This window comes from Notothenia coriiceps, unplaced genomic scaffold, assembly GCF_000735185.1.
Source record: "Notothenia coriiceps isolate Sejong01 unplaced genomic scaffold, NC01 NC01_scaffold00035487, whole genome shotgun sequence".
In the NCBI taxonomy this organism is placed as follows: domain Eukaryota; kingdom Metazoa; phylum Chordata; class Actinopteri; order Perciformes; family Nototheniidae; genus Notothenia; species Notothenia coriiceps.
The window spans coordinates 34,627-50,029 of record NW_011368188.1 but is presented as its reverse complement, the minus strand read 5'-3'; the positions used below and the strand labels follow the sequence as shown (position 1 = coordinate 50,029).

General features: G+C 39.1%; 1 protein-coding gene across 3 annotated transcripts in view; it reads right to left on the bottom strand.

The window, feature by feature from the left end:
- Positions 1-12,211, bottom strand: part of tspan11 (tetraspanin 11) — a 15,185-nt gene extending 2,974 nt beyond the window's left edge. For 2 of the 3 annotated variants that reach the window (XM_010791563.1, XM_010791564.1), the window contains exons 1-7: positions 12,039-12,211; positions 9,846-9,949; positions 7,713-7,904; positions 3,693-3,767; positions 2,245-2,349; positions 1,863-2,021; positions 782-868 (exon numbers count right to left, since the gene is read on the bottom strand). In XM_010791563.1, coding sequence (XP_010789865.1) covers positions 782-868; positions 1,863-2,021; positions 2,245-2,349; positions 3,693-3,767; positions 7,713-7,904; positions 9,846-9,932 — 705 coding nt within the window. In that variant the 5' untranslated portion in view covers positions 9,933-9,949; positions 12,039-12,211. The remainder of the gene's footprint in view (positions 1-781; positions 869-1,862; positions 2,022-2,244; positions 2,350-3,692; positions 3,768-7,712; positions 7,905-9,845; positions 9,950-12,038) is intronic. The other variant, XM_010791565.1, reaches the window with a different exon arrangement.
- Positions 12,212-15,403: the final 3,192 nt, after the last annotated feature.

Sequence of the window (15,403 nt, the reverse complement as noted above, 5' to 3'; positions counted from 1 at the left end):
GAATGACGCTGCGTCGTAGCGCAAGATACTTATAGGGTGGGTGGATTCCCTGACGTAGACGTCAAGATCACCAGCCAATCAGGATTGGCGTAATGAGATTGATGCTTCTGTTTGCTCCGCGATGAGGCGCATCCCATAGTGAGACATCGAACGGAGTGTTATGAATGAGAACGCAGAAAGCTTGATCTCCACGGCAAAAGTTAATGGAAGTCTTTATTTTTAAATTACTTTGTCACAAACTTGGATGTCTGGTGCCCTTTTACGAATACAATGGTTTAATGACCTCATGAATAAGCGTCTGTGCCTCATACAGTTTCTATGTTTCTCATTAAAGCTGCATGTACGGTAAAATGGTGGATATTCAAGGACGTATCCGTCGTAGAATACAACTGGAAAGAATCAATGCAGGTTTGTTTTTTCTAAAGTTTCACTGCAGTTCATTTATAAAGAGATGGGGCGGAGGTATATTCAGCCAGCAGAGTGTTATAAAGAGCCCCTCTGTGAGACCACCTCAAACTGGGACCAATCAGATAACAGGAAGGAACTAAATGAGATGATGACTAGAGAGAGGAAAATAAATGTCCATTTAGAGGTTGTAACCTGCGATGGTACAAATCCAGTAATGGAAAAATGAAAACCCATCTGTCTGGGTTTATTCGACAAAGGTAAAAGCAATATCTAATATCACATTTTTGCTAAATAAAAAATGGAATTACAAAAAGCAGACCCAGGATTCTGCTCCTCCAACGTCTATCCAAACTACATATTATATTTCACTGACCTGCAGACAAGCCACTCCTATTCCCACAGCGCCGATGACCAGCAGGTGATTGGCCAGAAACTGCTCCAGCTTGGTGATGCAACCCCCCTGCAGAGGCAAATTAAAATCATATATTAGATTATGCATACGATTGCACAGATAGACATACAGCTTGCACAGTCTTCAGAGCTTGCTTTGTCTGCAGCTCTCCATGGCTAACTGGCAAATGGTTGCAGTGAACAGTAAGACATCCGGCAGGGAACAAGTGGGTTTATTAAAGCCAGCCTATTAACTGCAGCAAAAAATCTGAAGTTTGACATACAGTAAGTATAACACAGAGGAATGGTTCATGGTAGATGGACTGTGTTTATATAGCGCTTTATCCAGTCTTTACTACCCCTCAAAGCAATATCTTTCACAATGCCTGTTTAATGTATAACGTAGAACAGGGGTTCCCAACCTTTTTTCCCAAGAGCCCCCCAAAATGACTCCTGTTGGAAGTTGTTTGAATTCATCAGTTTTAATCAAATGTTTAAACTGATGAATTCAACATTTTAGACCATTTAGTAGTAAGGGTTGGAGTAGTTTAGTATGGTTTTTGGTTATTGTGGAGTATATTTTTGTAATGTTTCTGAACAATACACAATCTCTCTCAATTCTATATGTATTTATGATATGTATGTAAATACTGTCTGGGTTCTCAAGCTTCATATGGCAAATTGGGGTATCCCATTTCACAGGTCTCCATGTCTTATGATTGTATTATATTTAACAAACTTGTGAATAAATGATGATGATGAGTCATCATTCACACCGCATTCATACAAAGCAACTTGCTCAAGTAAGCTAGCATTCACAAACATGTGTTAGCCCTGCCATCGGGAGCAACTTGGAGTCAAGTATCTTTCCCAAGGATACATGGATGGAAACTGAAGGTATTGATACAAAATAGTATAAAAACGTTTAGGCAGCATGAATAAGCATTGGAAAGCTCAGTCATTTCATCAGATAAATGTTTCAAACTACAGGGCTTCTCTGTTGGTGTCACTATTTGGATGCTACATGAGTGTGACTGAAAAAGGAGCATGTGCAGTCCACTGACCTCCACCTTGTAGATGTTGGAGGGGTGGTCTCTGTTGCCACAGTGGGGGGTGATGGTCTTGCAGCAGCTGTCGGGCACCAGCCTGTCCTCAGCCTGCTTTGATGAAACGTACACACTCACCATCCAATCACGGGAGTTGTTGCTGCCACAGCACTTGAACTGCAGGGAGAGAAAAAAAAGGGTTTATTTGACTATAGCCCACACTGTTAAAAAAGCACAAATACCTCCAGCTAAATCTCTACATCATTATAACTACTTTATGTATGGTAGCTGCAGACAGAGTCAAGGGAAACAAATCCATAACAAAGTACCACTACGCCAATATATACCGGTATTCTATCTGAAGGACAGCGCATCATACAATCTAAAATATAGTCCATACGTCCTGTTGTAGTCTGTCCACAGCCAAAGTGATAGCCTCCCGTCCTGGCTGGGCGTAGTTATCTGTCATAGTCTGGTTGAGATGCTGCTTCAGCTCCTCACTCAGCTGGAAAAGAGGAAAAAGGGAGACAGCAGACACACACAGTGAAAAACACAATGAATGTTGTGACCACAAGCAGCTTCATTTAGAACACAGGAAACACATCAAAGGCAAACATTTGCAGGAGAAAAAGACTTTAAAGGCAGGTGAAACTTGACAGAAGTGAGGGTGGATCAGGACGAGATATACCAGTGGCAACTCATCTGTGAGAGATGCAGACGAGATCAAAAAAATAGACTTTAAATATAGCCTGTGATGTGCGCATATCGGTGTGCTTTGATACACACACAGAAGAAAAACACGAGACAGGTAGACAGGATGAGAGCTCTATCCTGACAGTGATTCTATCCTGTGCTGAACACTCTTCCATTATCATAAATCTCTGAGCCTGCAGAGAGCACGGCGCTCTGACTGAGACAGCCAGATGTGTGTGAGATAACAGGATCCTAAGAGCTGAATTCAGCACAGGTGGCAAACAGGAAATCCCACACACATATAAAAAAGGAAGAGCAGTAGAAAAGCTAAAAGATACACTGTAGAGAAATGTAGGGAAAGCTTTTCAAACAGATGAAAAATGACATAAAAATGTCATTAAGTTAGCTGACTTCACTTAAAACAGGAGGTTACATGAGCCCAGAAAACACATCAAACAAATGGATTCATCCATATAGTCTCATTGGTAGGCACATGGCATTGCTATCATCAAATGTAATGCGCCTGCATGGCAACTGTTCAGCTTCCTAACTCTTGGCCATAGAGAGGTAAGTTAGCTCCCCTGAAGAAGAGCAACTGCTCTCTAACTGCAGAGCTTTTACTTTATTGCAGTCAGTGCTGCCCCTGTAACACTGTGGTTGGACCCCCCCTGTGGTCCCCTTCCAAAAGACTACATCCATGATAATGCAATGTGTGATAGTGTTGCAGCCAATACTGCGCTGGAACAGGAATGTTTTAGTTAAATATATTTAAACTAAGTTACTGAAACAAATTATGTTACTAAAACAAATACCAACCAATATTAAGAAATAAAAAACATTTGTCTGCATAAATAATGTATTTATTACCCCAAACTGCATTTAGGTTCATGGTAAAACTAAACTTGTCACCAAGTCATTGACACAAATGATGTTATTAAAACAAACATTTCAAGTTGAAATCTTAAACACTATCTTTGTCTCCCTTGTCCAGCATTTAACGTGCCCCTCTCATTCAAAAACTGCCCCCCCCAGTAAAGAAGTGATCTACACTCAGTCATTGTAACACACTAAACTAAAAAGCGATTCAAACGCTTTTTCAGAAAAAGCGCCTAACTGATGTATTTTATCCGCTACCAAAAAGAAAAGAAAACTTACCCTCTGGTAGTAGACATAAGCCAGTACTCCAGCCACCAGTTCAATCAAGAAGATCACCAGCAGGCAGAAGAAATACTGTGAATGAGAAACAGGACGGACAGGGAGAGAGTACAAAAGGAAGCAATTCAATTCATTAGACAGAGAAAGTCACCTTGATCCAGACATGTCCGCTTTATAGTCATCACCGCACTTCTCCACTGACCCAACTCATTTGAGAAAGTTGCTCACACTCGTGACGGCTCAATAAAAGCGTCCATCAACTGCCATGGCTCTGCATCTGTCACTTTTATCACAGATGGCAAGGCTCCACAAAAAGAGACAAAGCAGGAATGTATTTGACAGCCCGTGGAAGCAGATTTCTCTAGGGTATCTTCTAAAGATGTCAACGCTGCTTGAAACCCACTAATGATGTATCATAATTACCTCCAAATCACCATCGCAGCAGAAACTAAATTAAAGGTGATCTAAATATTTATCACCACAACAGCACAAATTCGCATTCTTGTGGAAAACAAGGAATAAAATGGTTTAATTACCTCATAAATAAGCGTCTGTGCCTCATCAGCCAAACACAAAATATTCAAAGAAAAAAACAAACAGTGGTGGCTCTAATTGCTTGGAAGCACAATTGTACGTACTGAAAAACAGAGAATACAGAACATGACAGATACAAGTTGTATAGTACTATATACAGACTAAATAACACAATCACAAACTTTTTGATAAAATGGTTGATTAGCGCACACAAACATGGGTCATTGCCATATAATGCAAACACAGGAAAACAACTAATAAGGGCCAACTGTGGCAGAGTGGGACGGTAGCAACAGTGACGCTTCATTGAGACCCTTATGGAGACACAGATGCTACTACCCAGCCTGTCTGAGTTTGGAAAGCAGCGATGCTACACTACCTGTCAGACAAACAGACGCAGGAGAGCAATAATCTCTCTGAATTAATATGTAAGACACTTCAGCGAATGTTCCCTTCTGCTTTGCAGTAATTATGAACTGCAGAAACACAGCCTGCTCGGTAACTCTTGGTTACAAGATGTCAAAAAGAAAAACTGCGAGCTTGCTGCCCACACAAAACTTTAACCCATACTTATTAATCTCCCAAAACATAGCTCTAAATAGTAGATAAATACAGCTGACATCGAACCAAAAAGGTACCACAGAGTCCAAATCCTCAACACATCAAGCTCTGTGTCTCTCCTATAGCTCCATCCATTACATCAGATAGAAAGATCTATAATTAGTCCTGCAGCAGTGACCATTAACCTCTCTCCCACTGGGTCCTGTCTCTGTGAAATAATGAGGACAGTAAGGTCCCTGTCAGAGCCATTTGTCATCATCCAGACCTTCACCCAGGGCGGGAGTGGGGGGGGCGTCATGTTATGTCGTTGCATAGTTGGGAAGAGAAGGCAAAGCTTTGTTAACAAGAAGGCGAGCACCCAGCTAGCTTAGTGTAACCATGGACTGGACCATCAGACTTTAACACATCGGTTGTAAAATGTCACTTATAATTATTATGTTTACTGGCTGCTATCTCTTGGTTAAACTATTTAAAAATGTAACACAATCTTCTGCATGCTACACTTATTAAAAAAACGTTTACTGTACTTATTGTTGTCCACCTGGATGGGTACAACTGTAATTTCATTTGTGTAATTTCTATCTCTAATATTTGATGCATAATTAATATGTTGCCTCTTTACTGTTGCTGTAACAACGTAAATGTTTGAGAATGAATCCGCGGACTGGTAGGTGTTACTGCCGGGCCGCGAAATAGCTGTGAGTTTATGGTAATATTTGCAGAATTATAAATATTTAAAAATATTTTCTAAAAAATATTTTTTTATTTTTTTATTTTCGCACCTATACCAGTCATATTATTTCATCCAAAACATACAAAATGAATCAAAATTGGTTAGCATAAGGTCTCAGCCTCTCGTGCACAGAGAAAGTTATCGGTGCGCCAATAGGAAGTAGAGCACACAGGAGACAACCGTTTAATCGCAGACTGTTGTGTTTATGTGGGGAAATGCAGTGCATACATTATTTGAGATATATTTCGAACTCGGACTTCATTTTAAAGGACATTGCGGCCAGGGGTGTAGAGCTATTTTTTTTATTTGTAAAACCTCCTTCACTTCATGAAATGGCTGCAGCATCAGGAGGCAGCCTCTGAGAAGTGCAGCACCAGCGCGTACACACCGCCTTCACTGTGTTCCCCACTGCTGTCGGAGTGCACCGGAACGAACGCCCCGGACGTTATTATGGCTGGCAAACAAGCCCAGGGGTCTCCCTGACATTTCAGTTATATCAATATGTGTACAGTGGTCCTAATTTGTTTTAATTGTATCATGGTTTTAAACGTTGTTAATATGTTTTGGATGCATATTGTTCTATTATTTGTTCAGGCTGTTACATACAATTAGCCACTGTTGCCACCTATATTAGGCTATATTATATATTATATTAATATTTGTAAAGCGGTCCTAATTTGTTTTAATTGTATCCTGGTTTTAAACGTTATTAATATGTTTTGGATGCATATTGGTATTTCTTCAGGCTGTTAAATACAATTAGCTTCTGTTGCCACCTGCTGGTGAATAAATATTAAAATCAGCTAAAATTCACAACCGGTCCGCACATTTTTTTTAATGTATCTGCCGGTCCTTGGCACAATAAAGGTTGGGAACCCCTGCCCTATATTATATTCTGATTCTGATTGTGGCATACATGATCATTTAAATAATATTACAGCTGCACAGTATTTCAAACATGTGCAACTTGAGGAAACACCAACCTTTCTACATCAGTTCTAAGCAGAAAATAAAGAAAAAGGTAAAGTTAATTATTTTTTATTTTATACTAATTGCAATACAGTCCTGTCTACATATTAATCTTCATCACCTTCGTCAACATTAGAGATGCAGCCAACTTGTTCTAATAAAGATGACTCGTGTTCAGTGCGAGTACCCAGGTCATGGACCATCAATGGATCGAGAGTGTGAGCATTAATGTCTGATGGTGATAATGTTTCATTCATCAATCAAGGTATGATGTGATACTACTGTATGTCCTAATATTCATTTGAAGTCATTTCTGCCAAAGGACATGGCGATATGTGAATTCAGTCTCCAACCTAGAGTGCTTTTGACCAAGTTGCTAGAGACTGTTCAGTTACAGTGCAGCTAATTGAGACATTTATTATCATCTGCACATTGAAATTCTTATGGTACGTTCAAACTGAGCGCGAAGCGACAAAACCACCCCGCCTCAAAAGACACGGCCACACTTAATTCACGATAGTTACATTTGTTTAACTCGGGCGATAAACTAAAAGCCAATCAGCAGTGAGAATCTCAGCCTGTAGTCTCTGGCCGTTTCTCAATGTCGAGTATACCTGCTGCAGAGACACTATTTCAAGTATACTACGTCATCGAGTGGCGCCGAATGCTGGGCATTTAACATGCATTTAAACAGTCCTTCGGCGCCACTTGATGACGTAGTATACTTGAAATAGTGGCTCTGCAGCAGGTATACTAGACATTGAGAAACGGCCACTGACGTTGTTGAATCAAAAACACAAAACACCGGATCTTGGCTCTGGGCGGCGGCACACAGTCTCTCATATTTATCAGTATAGTTATTTTGGCATTAATTTGATTTGTGTATTAGAATTAAATCCTGGCATAATAAATTCATTTTGTTGTTGATATCTACATGGAGAAAAGCCCCGCCTCCTCGCCAGTGTGTTTAGTTTGAATGACGCTAGTAAAGACAAATGATGCGGTGAAACTTGCGCACTAAAGCGATGCAAATCTTCTCTTCTTGTCTAGTGTGCACCTTTAGAGCAAACAGTTCTTTCTTTTTATTGTGCATTTGTAAGGGCAAAACATTACGCCCAACATTTTTATTTTTTTTAAAAGGCATGAAAGAATTTGAAGATTTTAAGCACTCTTGTGTTTGCAAATCTGTAAAAGTTCCCATTCCATCGTCCCCCAGGTCTCACCATGGACAGACAGCTCTTCTGCTCCCGGATGACGGCACAGCAGCCCAGGAAGCCGGTTACCACCACCATGCTGCCGGCCAGAATGAGGATATATGCCGAGACAGCAAAAGTGCTGGAGGCCAGCAGACTCAAATAATCACTCTTCTCCACCAGAGTCCAGACTCCCACACCTAAAACAGCTACTCCTCCCACCTGGAAGAGAAAGGAGAGAGGAGGTGGTGGGGTTAAAACAATACTCAAATATAAATATAAAGAACACATACTATAAAACTGGGTGTAGCTTTTGGTTAAGGAAAATAAAACAATCTTGTGAGAACTATGAGGGTCAGGAAGTGACAAATAGGAAGAGAGTTCAATGCTTGATGAGTCACAAAATGCAACAACATGAGGGCGCAGTGGGTGAATTACAAGGGACAGAGGAAATAGAAACAGGCAGAAGAGGCCATACATAAGGACAACAGCAGGCCTCTAAAAGGTCAAGTCAGGGCATGATGACCACTTCCTGACAAACAATCCTGAAACATAGGGTGACGTCCAGGATCTGTTCCTCTCATCAGTGAGAGGCGGAACGAGAGGAAATGCCTCGGAGAGTCTTTCCCCTTAATTCTCCCAGTCCATTTCCGTCAAAAGCAGGATCCACAAACTCACAACAACACATGCTCAACCAAGAAGTACCGCTTAGATACTCACATGCCCGAGGGGGATTGCTCTTTGGAATAATGAAAACTATCAAATGTTTTCAACCAGAGCTCCGAACGTGGGCAGAAGCATTCAAAATACAAATGTTTTAAAGTGCTTTTAAATAGGAAGACTTAGCTTTTTAATCAAATCTAACCCAGAATCAAAACCAGTTCTTCAACACAAATACTTCTTAACATTTTAAATAGGGACGCATAAATCCAACATGTTGCGTCCGTATCAAAGTGGAAAGCCATCATATTGAGAAAGATGTTTTGAATAAGGATCTTTGTTGAAACTAATAAAAGCCAGCAATGTCCCAAAAATGTGATATTAGGGTAATAATTAAGTAAAGTACCAAGGGCAAAAGAGGAAATGGAGACAATGGCTAAATCTAAATGTCAAGATCTCACTGCCTTGCAGGCTTTAAGGCGCGTTGCCAGGAAGTCTGCAAGTGCTGAGTGCTGTCCAAATCCACAATTCATCCAGTCCACAACTGGCCTCAGGCGAACTGTCTGTAGACATCTAGAAAATGCCATTGGGTGCAGAATTCAACACACTTCCCTCATTTAACTACTCTCAACATTAGCAAAATGGAAGAGGGAGAAAAGAACACTTCCTAGTATAGCAATCTGGATTAGAATGCAAGGATACAAAAACAATTGAAAAGGAACTGTTTTTGAAAATTGTAGTTTTTTTTCCAATTTCAGACCAAAACAAACAATCAACAGTATTACTCGTAAAACAAGCAAGCAGACTCGATGTGATGATGGTGAACACGTCCCAGTGAGTCCTTAGGCTGGACATCTGGAGTCAGCCATTTTGTTTCCTCAAGGGATGAATTTTAAGGAGGTGACAGAGCGTAGCCCAAGCATGAGGGTAAAGCCTGATCCTTTTCCTCTATGTAACCTCCACCACAGACTGATCTACCTCCGTCCCTCTTCATCCCGGTACTCTCTTTCTTTGAACGTTTTAAAGCGACACGACAAACTCTGTACATTAGCTGTAAGAGCACACACTTTCTGCAGCAAATTGCAATATCATAAAGCGTGGTGCCAGAGAGCAAGATTGTTCCCCATCGTACAGAGCCTTAAATAATCTATGACTCACTTTGGGCCGAGTCCATAGCTCAGCCTTTTTGATCTCAGATCTCTGCTTTATTCCCTCCCTGTTTCCCTCTAATGCCTCTACGCATACAATGTTTAAAGGAACATCTTTACTATTTATAGCAAACATTTGGATTTCCCTTTCAATAAACATGTCTGGTGATAAAGCTGGAATCACTGTATCCATTAAAAAACGTAATGTAACTATTAGTCACTCTGAGACCTAGACAAGGATGAATTGAAATGTTGTGTCACGCTGTGTGAGTATAGTAAATTGGTAGTAAACTCAAGTCGATAGAGAGGAACAAAGTATGTGTTTGTGAGTACTACATGTACAGCTGTCACTTACCCAGAAGAGAAAGTTGAAAACAAAGAGCAGGTACTTGAGACACACCGTCAGCCAGTCCGCCTCTTCATCTTTATAAACTGCCGTCATCTTCCTTCACTTCAATCCTGAAAGTGCAGTTACAAGAGGATCATGGGAAATATACAATTATATAGCAAACAGATTGGATCCTTGCTTGAATAGCTTACACAAAACAACACTTTTCAGTCAGCAGGACTCTCAGGAAAAGAATAAAAATATGTATTGAAAAATATTGTCTCAGATTTATGAAGTTTGACTGCAAGGATGTGGTCAATAATGAGCCATTTTCCAGACTGACCTCAATTATCCATTTAACACCACTGTAAATCTCAAACTAATTGTTTAACTGTTTGGTAACAGAGTATTCCAAAAACAAAGTACTCCAAAAACAATGTGAAAATGAATTTGAAGTGTTAATATTTCTAATATTGCCCGAAATATAAAGTCAGAATACAACTCAATTTCTATCCTTTTTATATGACTCAAGTTTTGTTTTAGCATCCAACATGCTTTAGGTCTTACCTGGGGCAAAATTAAAATAAATATTAGAAAAGAGAAAAACAGCAAACACACAAATACTGACAGGTAACTGCAGCATTCAAATGAGTCAGGCAGGGGGAGGGAAACACACTCATCTCAAGTATTGTCATTAAAGAGCTCTGCGTGAAATGTGTATGGAGTTTGTTTGCCAAAAGAATACATCTGGCTGACAAATGTCACAACAAAAGCAACATCTCAGCAGGAACACCAAGTTGCTTTCTCAGCATTTACAGTTTGCCGTGAAGTGAAATAAGCTACAAAAATAAAAATGCTCTTCTTCTCACATTTGTAGGACTCTTTACAGCACATATCTCCCAGCCGATCACACAGTAATATCAAGTAGCTGTCTCAAAGGGCATTTAACTTTGACTATTAAAACAATTAATCATTCTTACAAGTATGCCACTGCAAATGTTGGATGTACATTTTAACTCCATCTGCTATACATTTACTATGTATAGCAGATGGAAGCACATGTTGCTAAGTGTTGCAGCCTCCGAGGTACACAATATAAACTTCTCTTATTATGGCCATACATGTAAAATATTCATAGCACTGAACAGGCCATAAAACTTTTAATCTTGAATTGAGATGAGCAGTTTCATGTCTGTAAATAAAAGGCCATGGGGTGGGAAGCACTTAGACCCATAACATTGATCTGCAGGGTGTCTCCCCAGTGAATCCACCAAAGGTAATGGTGCAGGTTTTGTGATTGTTGTCCATGGACTCATGCAGCAGCTCCAGTCCTTTACATATGACAGTAGAGGCTGCTTTTGTTTTTGTCATTGTTGTGAGAACCACAAAACAAGTGTTCCTATTGGACCCTAAGGCCCTAAAATAAAGTATAGTTTATGTCCACTTGATTAATCCACCTGTGACTGATTTTAGCTAATGTTAGCTTAGTTACTTCAAAGAAAAAAAGCAACAAACAGAAATGGTTTTGAATTTTGCTAAGGGAAGAAGCATGCGGTTTACCTAATAGCCTACTAGTCGAGTTATGTGTTAATTATTTTTCAATTTGATGTTTGAAAACTACGGAAGATTAGGGCCACATGAGGATAACAATTTGGGAAGCGACTGTAAACTCAGAATACTTAGAAAAAGTAAGTTTTGAGAGAAATAAATACTTGTTTTTTTCCTGAAACTCTCAGAATTCTTTGTTTATAGTCATATCTGACTTTTTCATAGAATTCTGACTTTAAATTCAGAACCCAAAAAAGTGAATATAGAATATAGGTAACAGGTGAATTAGCACCTGAGCTAACTTAGCAAGGCTCTTCTGTGACCGTTTCCCGTCCAGATGCGTTCACTGGCAATGTCAGATAACTTTACCGCTACGAAGGTTTCTTCTATGACACATGCCTTGGGGATGACGGACTTTGACCACAGCAGGTGTCCTCTAGTCTCAAGCAGGCCATAACTCAAGCTAATATGCCTCTTTTTATGCTTTGGGACACACTTTCCTGCCTCCTTTTACAAGGCGGGGTGTATGCTCGAGCATCCTGGTGATGATCCTTCGAGAAAAAACATCCCTCCACCTGCGTCGTTGATGCGCAGGACAAAGTTTAACCAGATAACCTTAGCGTCACATTGCTAAACCAACATTTTCGTAACGTAGGTCAAGAACATACTCACCACACCAGGGTTTAGTGAAGATAGATAGCCTCTTTTTGTAGTGTTTCCCGTTAATTCACAGTGTGTGTCGCTGCTGCAGGGGCGTGTATCCAGTAGCTTGTTGCTCTCAGGCTTCAGGGGGTCCGAGAGCAGGGCTGTGTGCATGACGCCTTTGGGTGCAGCTCGGATTTTCAAATTCGATAAGCATTACAGGACTCTTGCTCTCAATAATAGTCGCGCAAGCAGCAACCATAGAGATCTAGACGTAGCTTTTCTCGCTTTAAATATTAAGACTGTTCTGAAGTTTTTTTCTTTCAATGCAAACAAAGAGAATATACTTTGAACAAATTGTACTACTGCCTAATGTTCCAGGGTCAATGTTAATCAAACCCCCATTTAATTTGCAATAACATATAAATATGTTCATGTAAATAGATAAAGAGCAACATATGTCAGTTAGCCTATATTTTTAGCCTAAGGTATATTTTTGGGATATTTAAAATATAAGAAAATGCAAATAATGTCAAGTGTAATGTTGGAAGTGTTTTATTTACTAATGGCTAAATACGTAAGATATAAATAAATCAGGCTGTTTGAAATGTTGAAAAGATAGACGATCATTATCAGATTTCTTATAGTCTTTGAAGGCAGCACAGTGTGAACTTGTGGAAAGGGTCACAGTGACAGTAAAGGAAATGAAGTTGCTACCCTTAACCACAAGATGGGCTGAATACCACGTGCCATTAATAACGGCATAACCTTGGTTACAATGTAACCAAATACCACAGGAACCGTTTATCAATGAGGTCTAGATGAATAAACAGAGATAAAGAGGGAGGAAACGCAGTCACTTGGTGTGTGTAGGTTTCTTGCAATGCTAGTTTGTACATAAATAACTGTCTATGAATGCAAAGTTGAAGCCCTTATTGTTGATGTATGTATATGATTGTTATAATTTCATAAAAACCAAATATTATCTTCTAAATAAAGTCAATGAAATTATCCCTGCCCCATTTTGCTTTTGTATGGATTCCCATCACAACTTCCTCTCGGATCATTGACTATGTTGTTGCCTCTTTTTTCCACCTCAGTAATTCAATAAGCTTGCAAGCTATCAGGAGTATAGTGGCTCAAGTGGGAGGAACTCTGCAGTGGACACCTGGACTGGAGACAATCAGTCTACCAACACAACATTACAGAAGATGTGATCCATAGTTTGCCATTGTAATTATCATTCTACCTGAACAAAATGAAAGCACAGAATATCATCGCTCTGCGGGAATTTGGACACTGCCTGTTTTCCATTTCCTCATATTTGCATAGGCGACACATGGTAGAACAAACAGAAATGTGGTTTCCCCGAATGCCAATTCTATGACTAACCAGAGCCTCTGTGTCCAGTCACATTCTCCGGTAGTTAGTTTGTGGCCCGATAATGCTTTCTCCCACAGGAGCAGGCATGACTGACTGATCATCCATGCGAAACACAAAATGATTGAGGGGAAAGCTAACATAATGTGCATCAGTGTGTGCATGTGTGATTGTATGAGACACAAAGAAAAGAATGATCTGTCAAAAAATAAAAACAACAAAACCTGCACACTTTTGCATAATTCATTAAAAGTTCAAACAATATTTGACTGATTTTAAGCATCTGTTTGCTTGGATTTGTGCTTGTCTTTTTAGATGGACAGCATGGTGTTTGTCCCATTGTGAAAGTTGTATATAAAGTTAATAATGGGTTAGAATACTTGAAGGTAATATAGGTAAATACAATGTTCTTGCTTGAGCGCTATTCTTTTATCAAAATGACTTAAGAGTTAATAACAGAGAGATAGTATGTTTTAACATTTTATATGTTTTGTTTGAAAAGTTAAACCAGTAATTACAGGTTCAACTCCCAGAAGTAAAAGTGCAATGGTGTAAAGTTTGTCACTCAGCTTGTGCTTGTTGTGGCTGACCTCTTGTGGCCAGACTCACCTGGAGGCCACATGACTGACAGACAGGCATCCTCAAAAAGAGCAACTGGGGAACATCTTTAGAATGTGTGTGTGTGATAGGAAATAGCCAGGATGGACTTACAGTATAATTATTATTCACAAGTAATGCTCACATTGGCTATGATATTCTCTATTTGTGCGTTCAACAAAGAAGTTTCCTTGGGTTGTTTACAGGGTTGAGAGAGTTACTTGAAAACTGTAATCCTTTACAATTTCTAGTTATATACTATTACAAAAAATCAGTAACATAATCTTAGTATCACAATATGAAAGTAATGTAAACTAAATACTATGTCTATGTCGCTACATTTTGGTTACCTCATTATCAAATGCAATGCAATAAGAGAGAAAATAAATAACAATAAGTTGTTTTTTATTTTATTTAAAGCAACAAAACAATATGTTCTTAGAAAAAGAAGAAACCAAGATATTTAGTATAAAAAATGTGTCATCTTAAATTAAAGGCAAGGCCCAAAGAATAGTTTACTAATGCTGTTATTAGTTTAAAACATTTATTAAATGCAAACACAGTATTTATGTGTATTTAATCAGGTCTCCACCTACTGCATTAAAACTAAAAAGTATGTTTGATAAATTGATATTTATTTCAAAATGTATTATAATGTTGTAGTCCTTCTAGTTATCCCCATTTTTGAAATATGTACAAAGTAATCAGATTTCTTAATGTAACTGTAAGGGAATACAGTTTTTTTTTGTATCCTAATGACGTTTTCCGTTACACCCACAACCGGGTCGTTAATTAACTCTGTCAGAATACAATTCATGACTGTAAACATATGGAGAGTGTAAATGTGGTTGTAGCTAATCTCATAAAAATGTAACAAATGGTTTAACATGATAAGCATTATAAAATTTAGTTTTGTCATTGTAAGCTTCTGCTGCTCTGAGTTTGCACTTTAGCACTGTGACTCAATAGAGATGCTAGCATAATGTTTCTCTTCTCCTCATGAAATAGGATGAGATAAAATAACTCCCTGCTAATAAAGTTGCAAAAATCAATATGAAGAATCTGATGTTTATAAGCTGCTTAGTTTTTGCAACAGTCCCTGTAAATATACAAAACTTGTACAGTTTTCTAGACTAAACATGAGTAAATTATCCTAAGTTAAAAACAATACGAGGTAACCATGAAGTGGTTAACATCTGTATGTCGATATTAAATGTCTATATTGTTTTGCAGTTTACGGTAAATGTTTGCACGGAACTATTTGTAAACAGCGTGTTTCATGACGGACACACACAGCGTTGGGTAGGTCAGGTAGGGCAGCACGTGAAGGCCCAAATCCAAACCACACCCTACCCTCTCCCCCTCCTTTCAGGTGGAGGGTGTAAATGGATTTTGGGACGAACTTGAAGTCAGGTGCG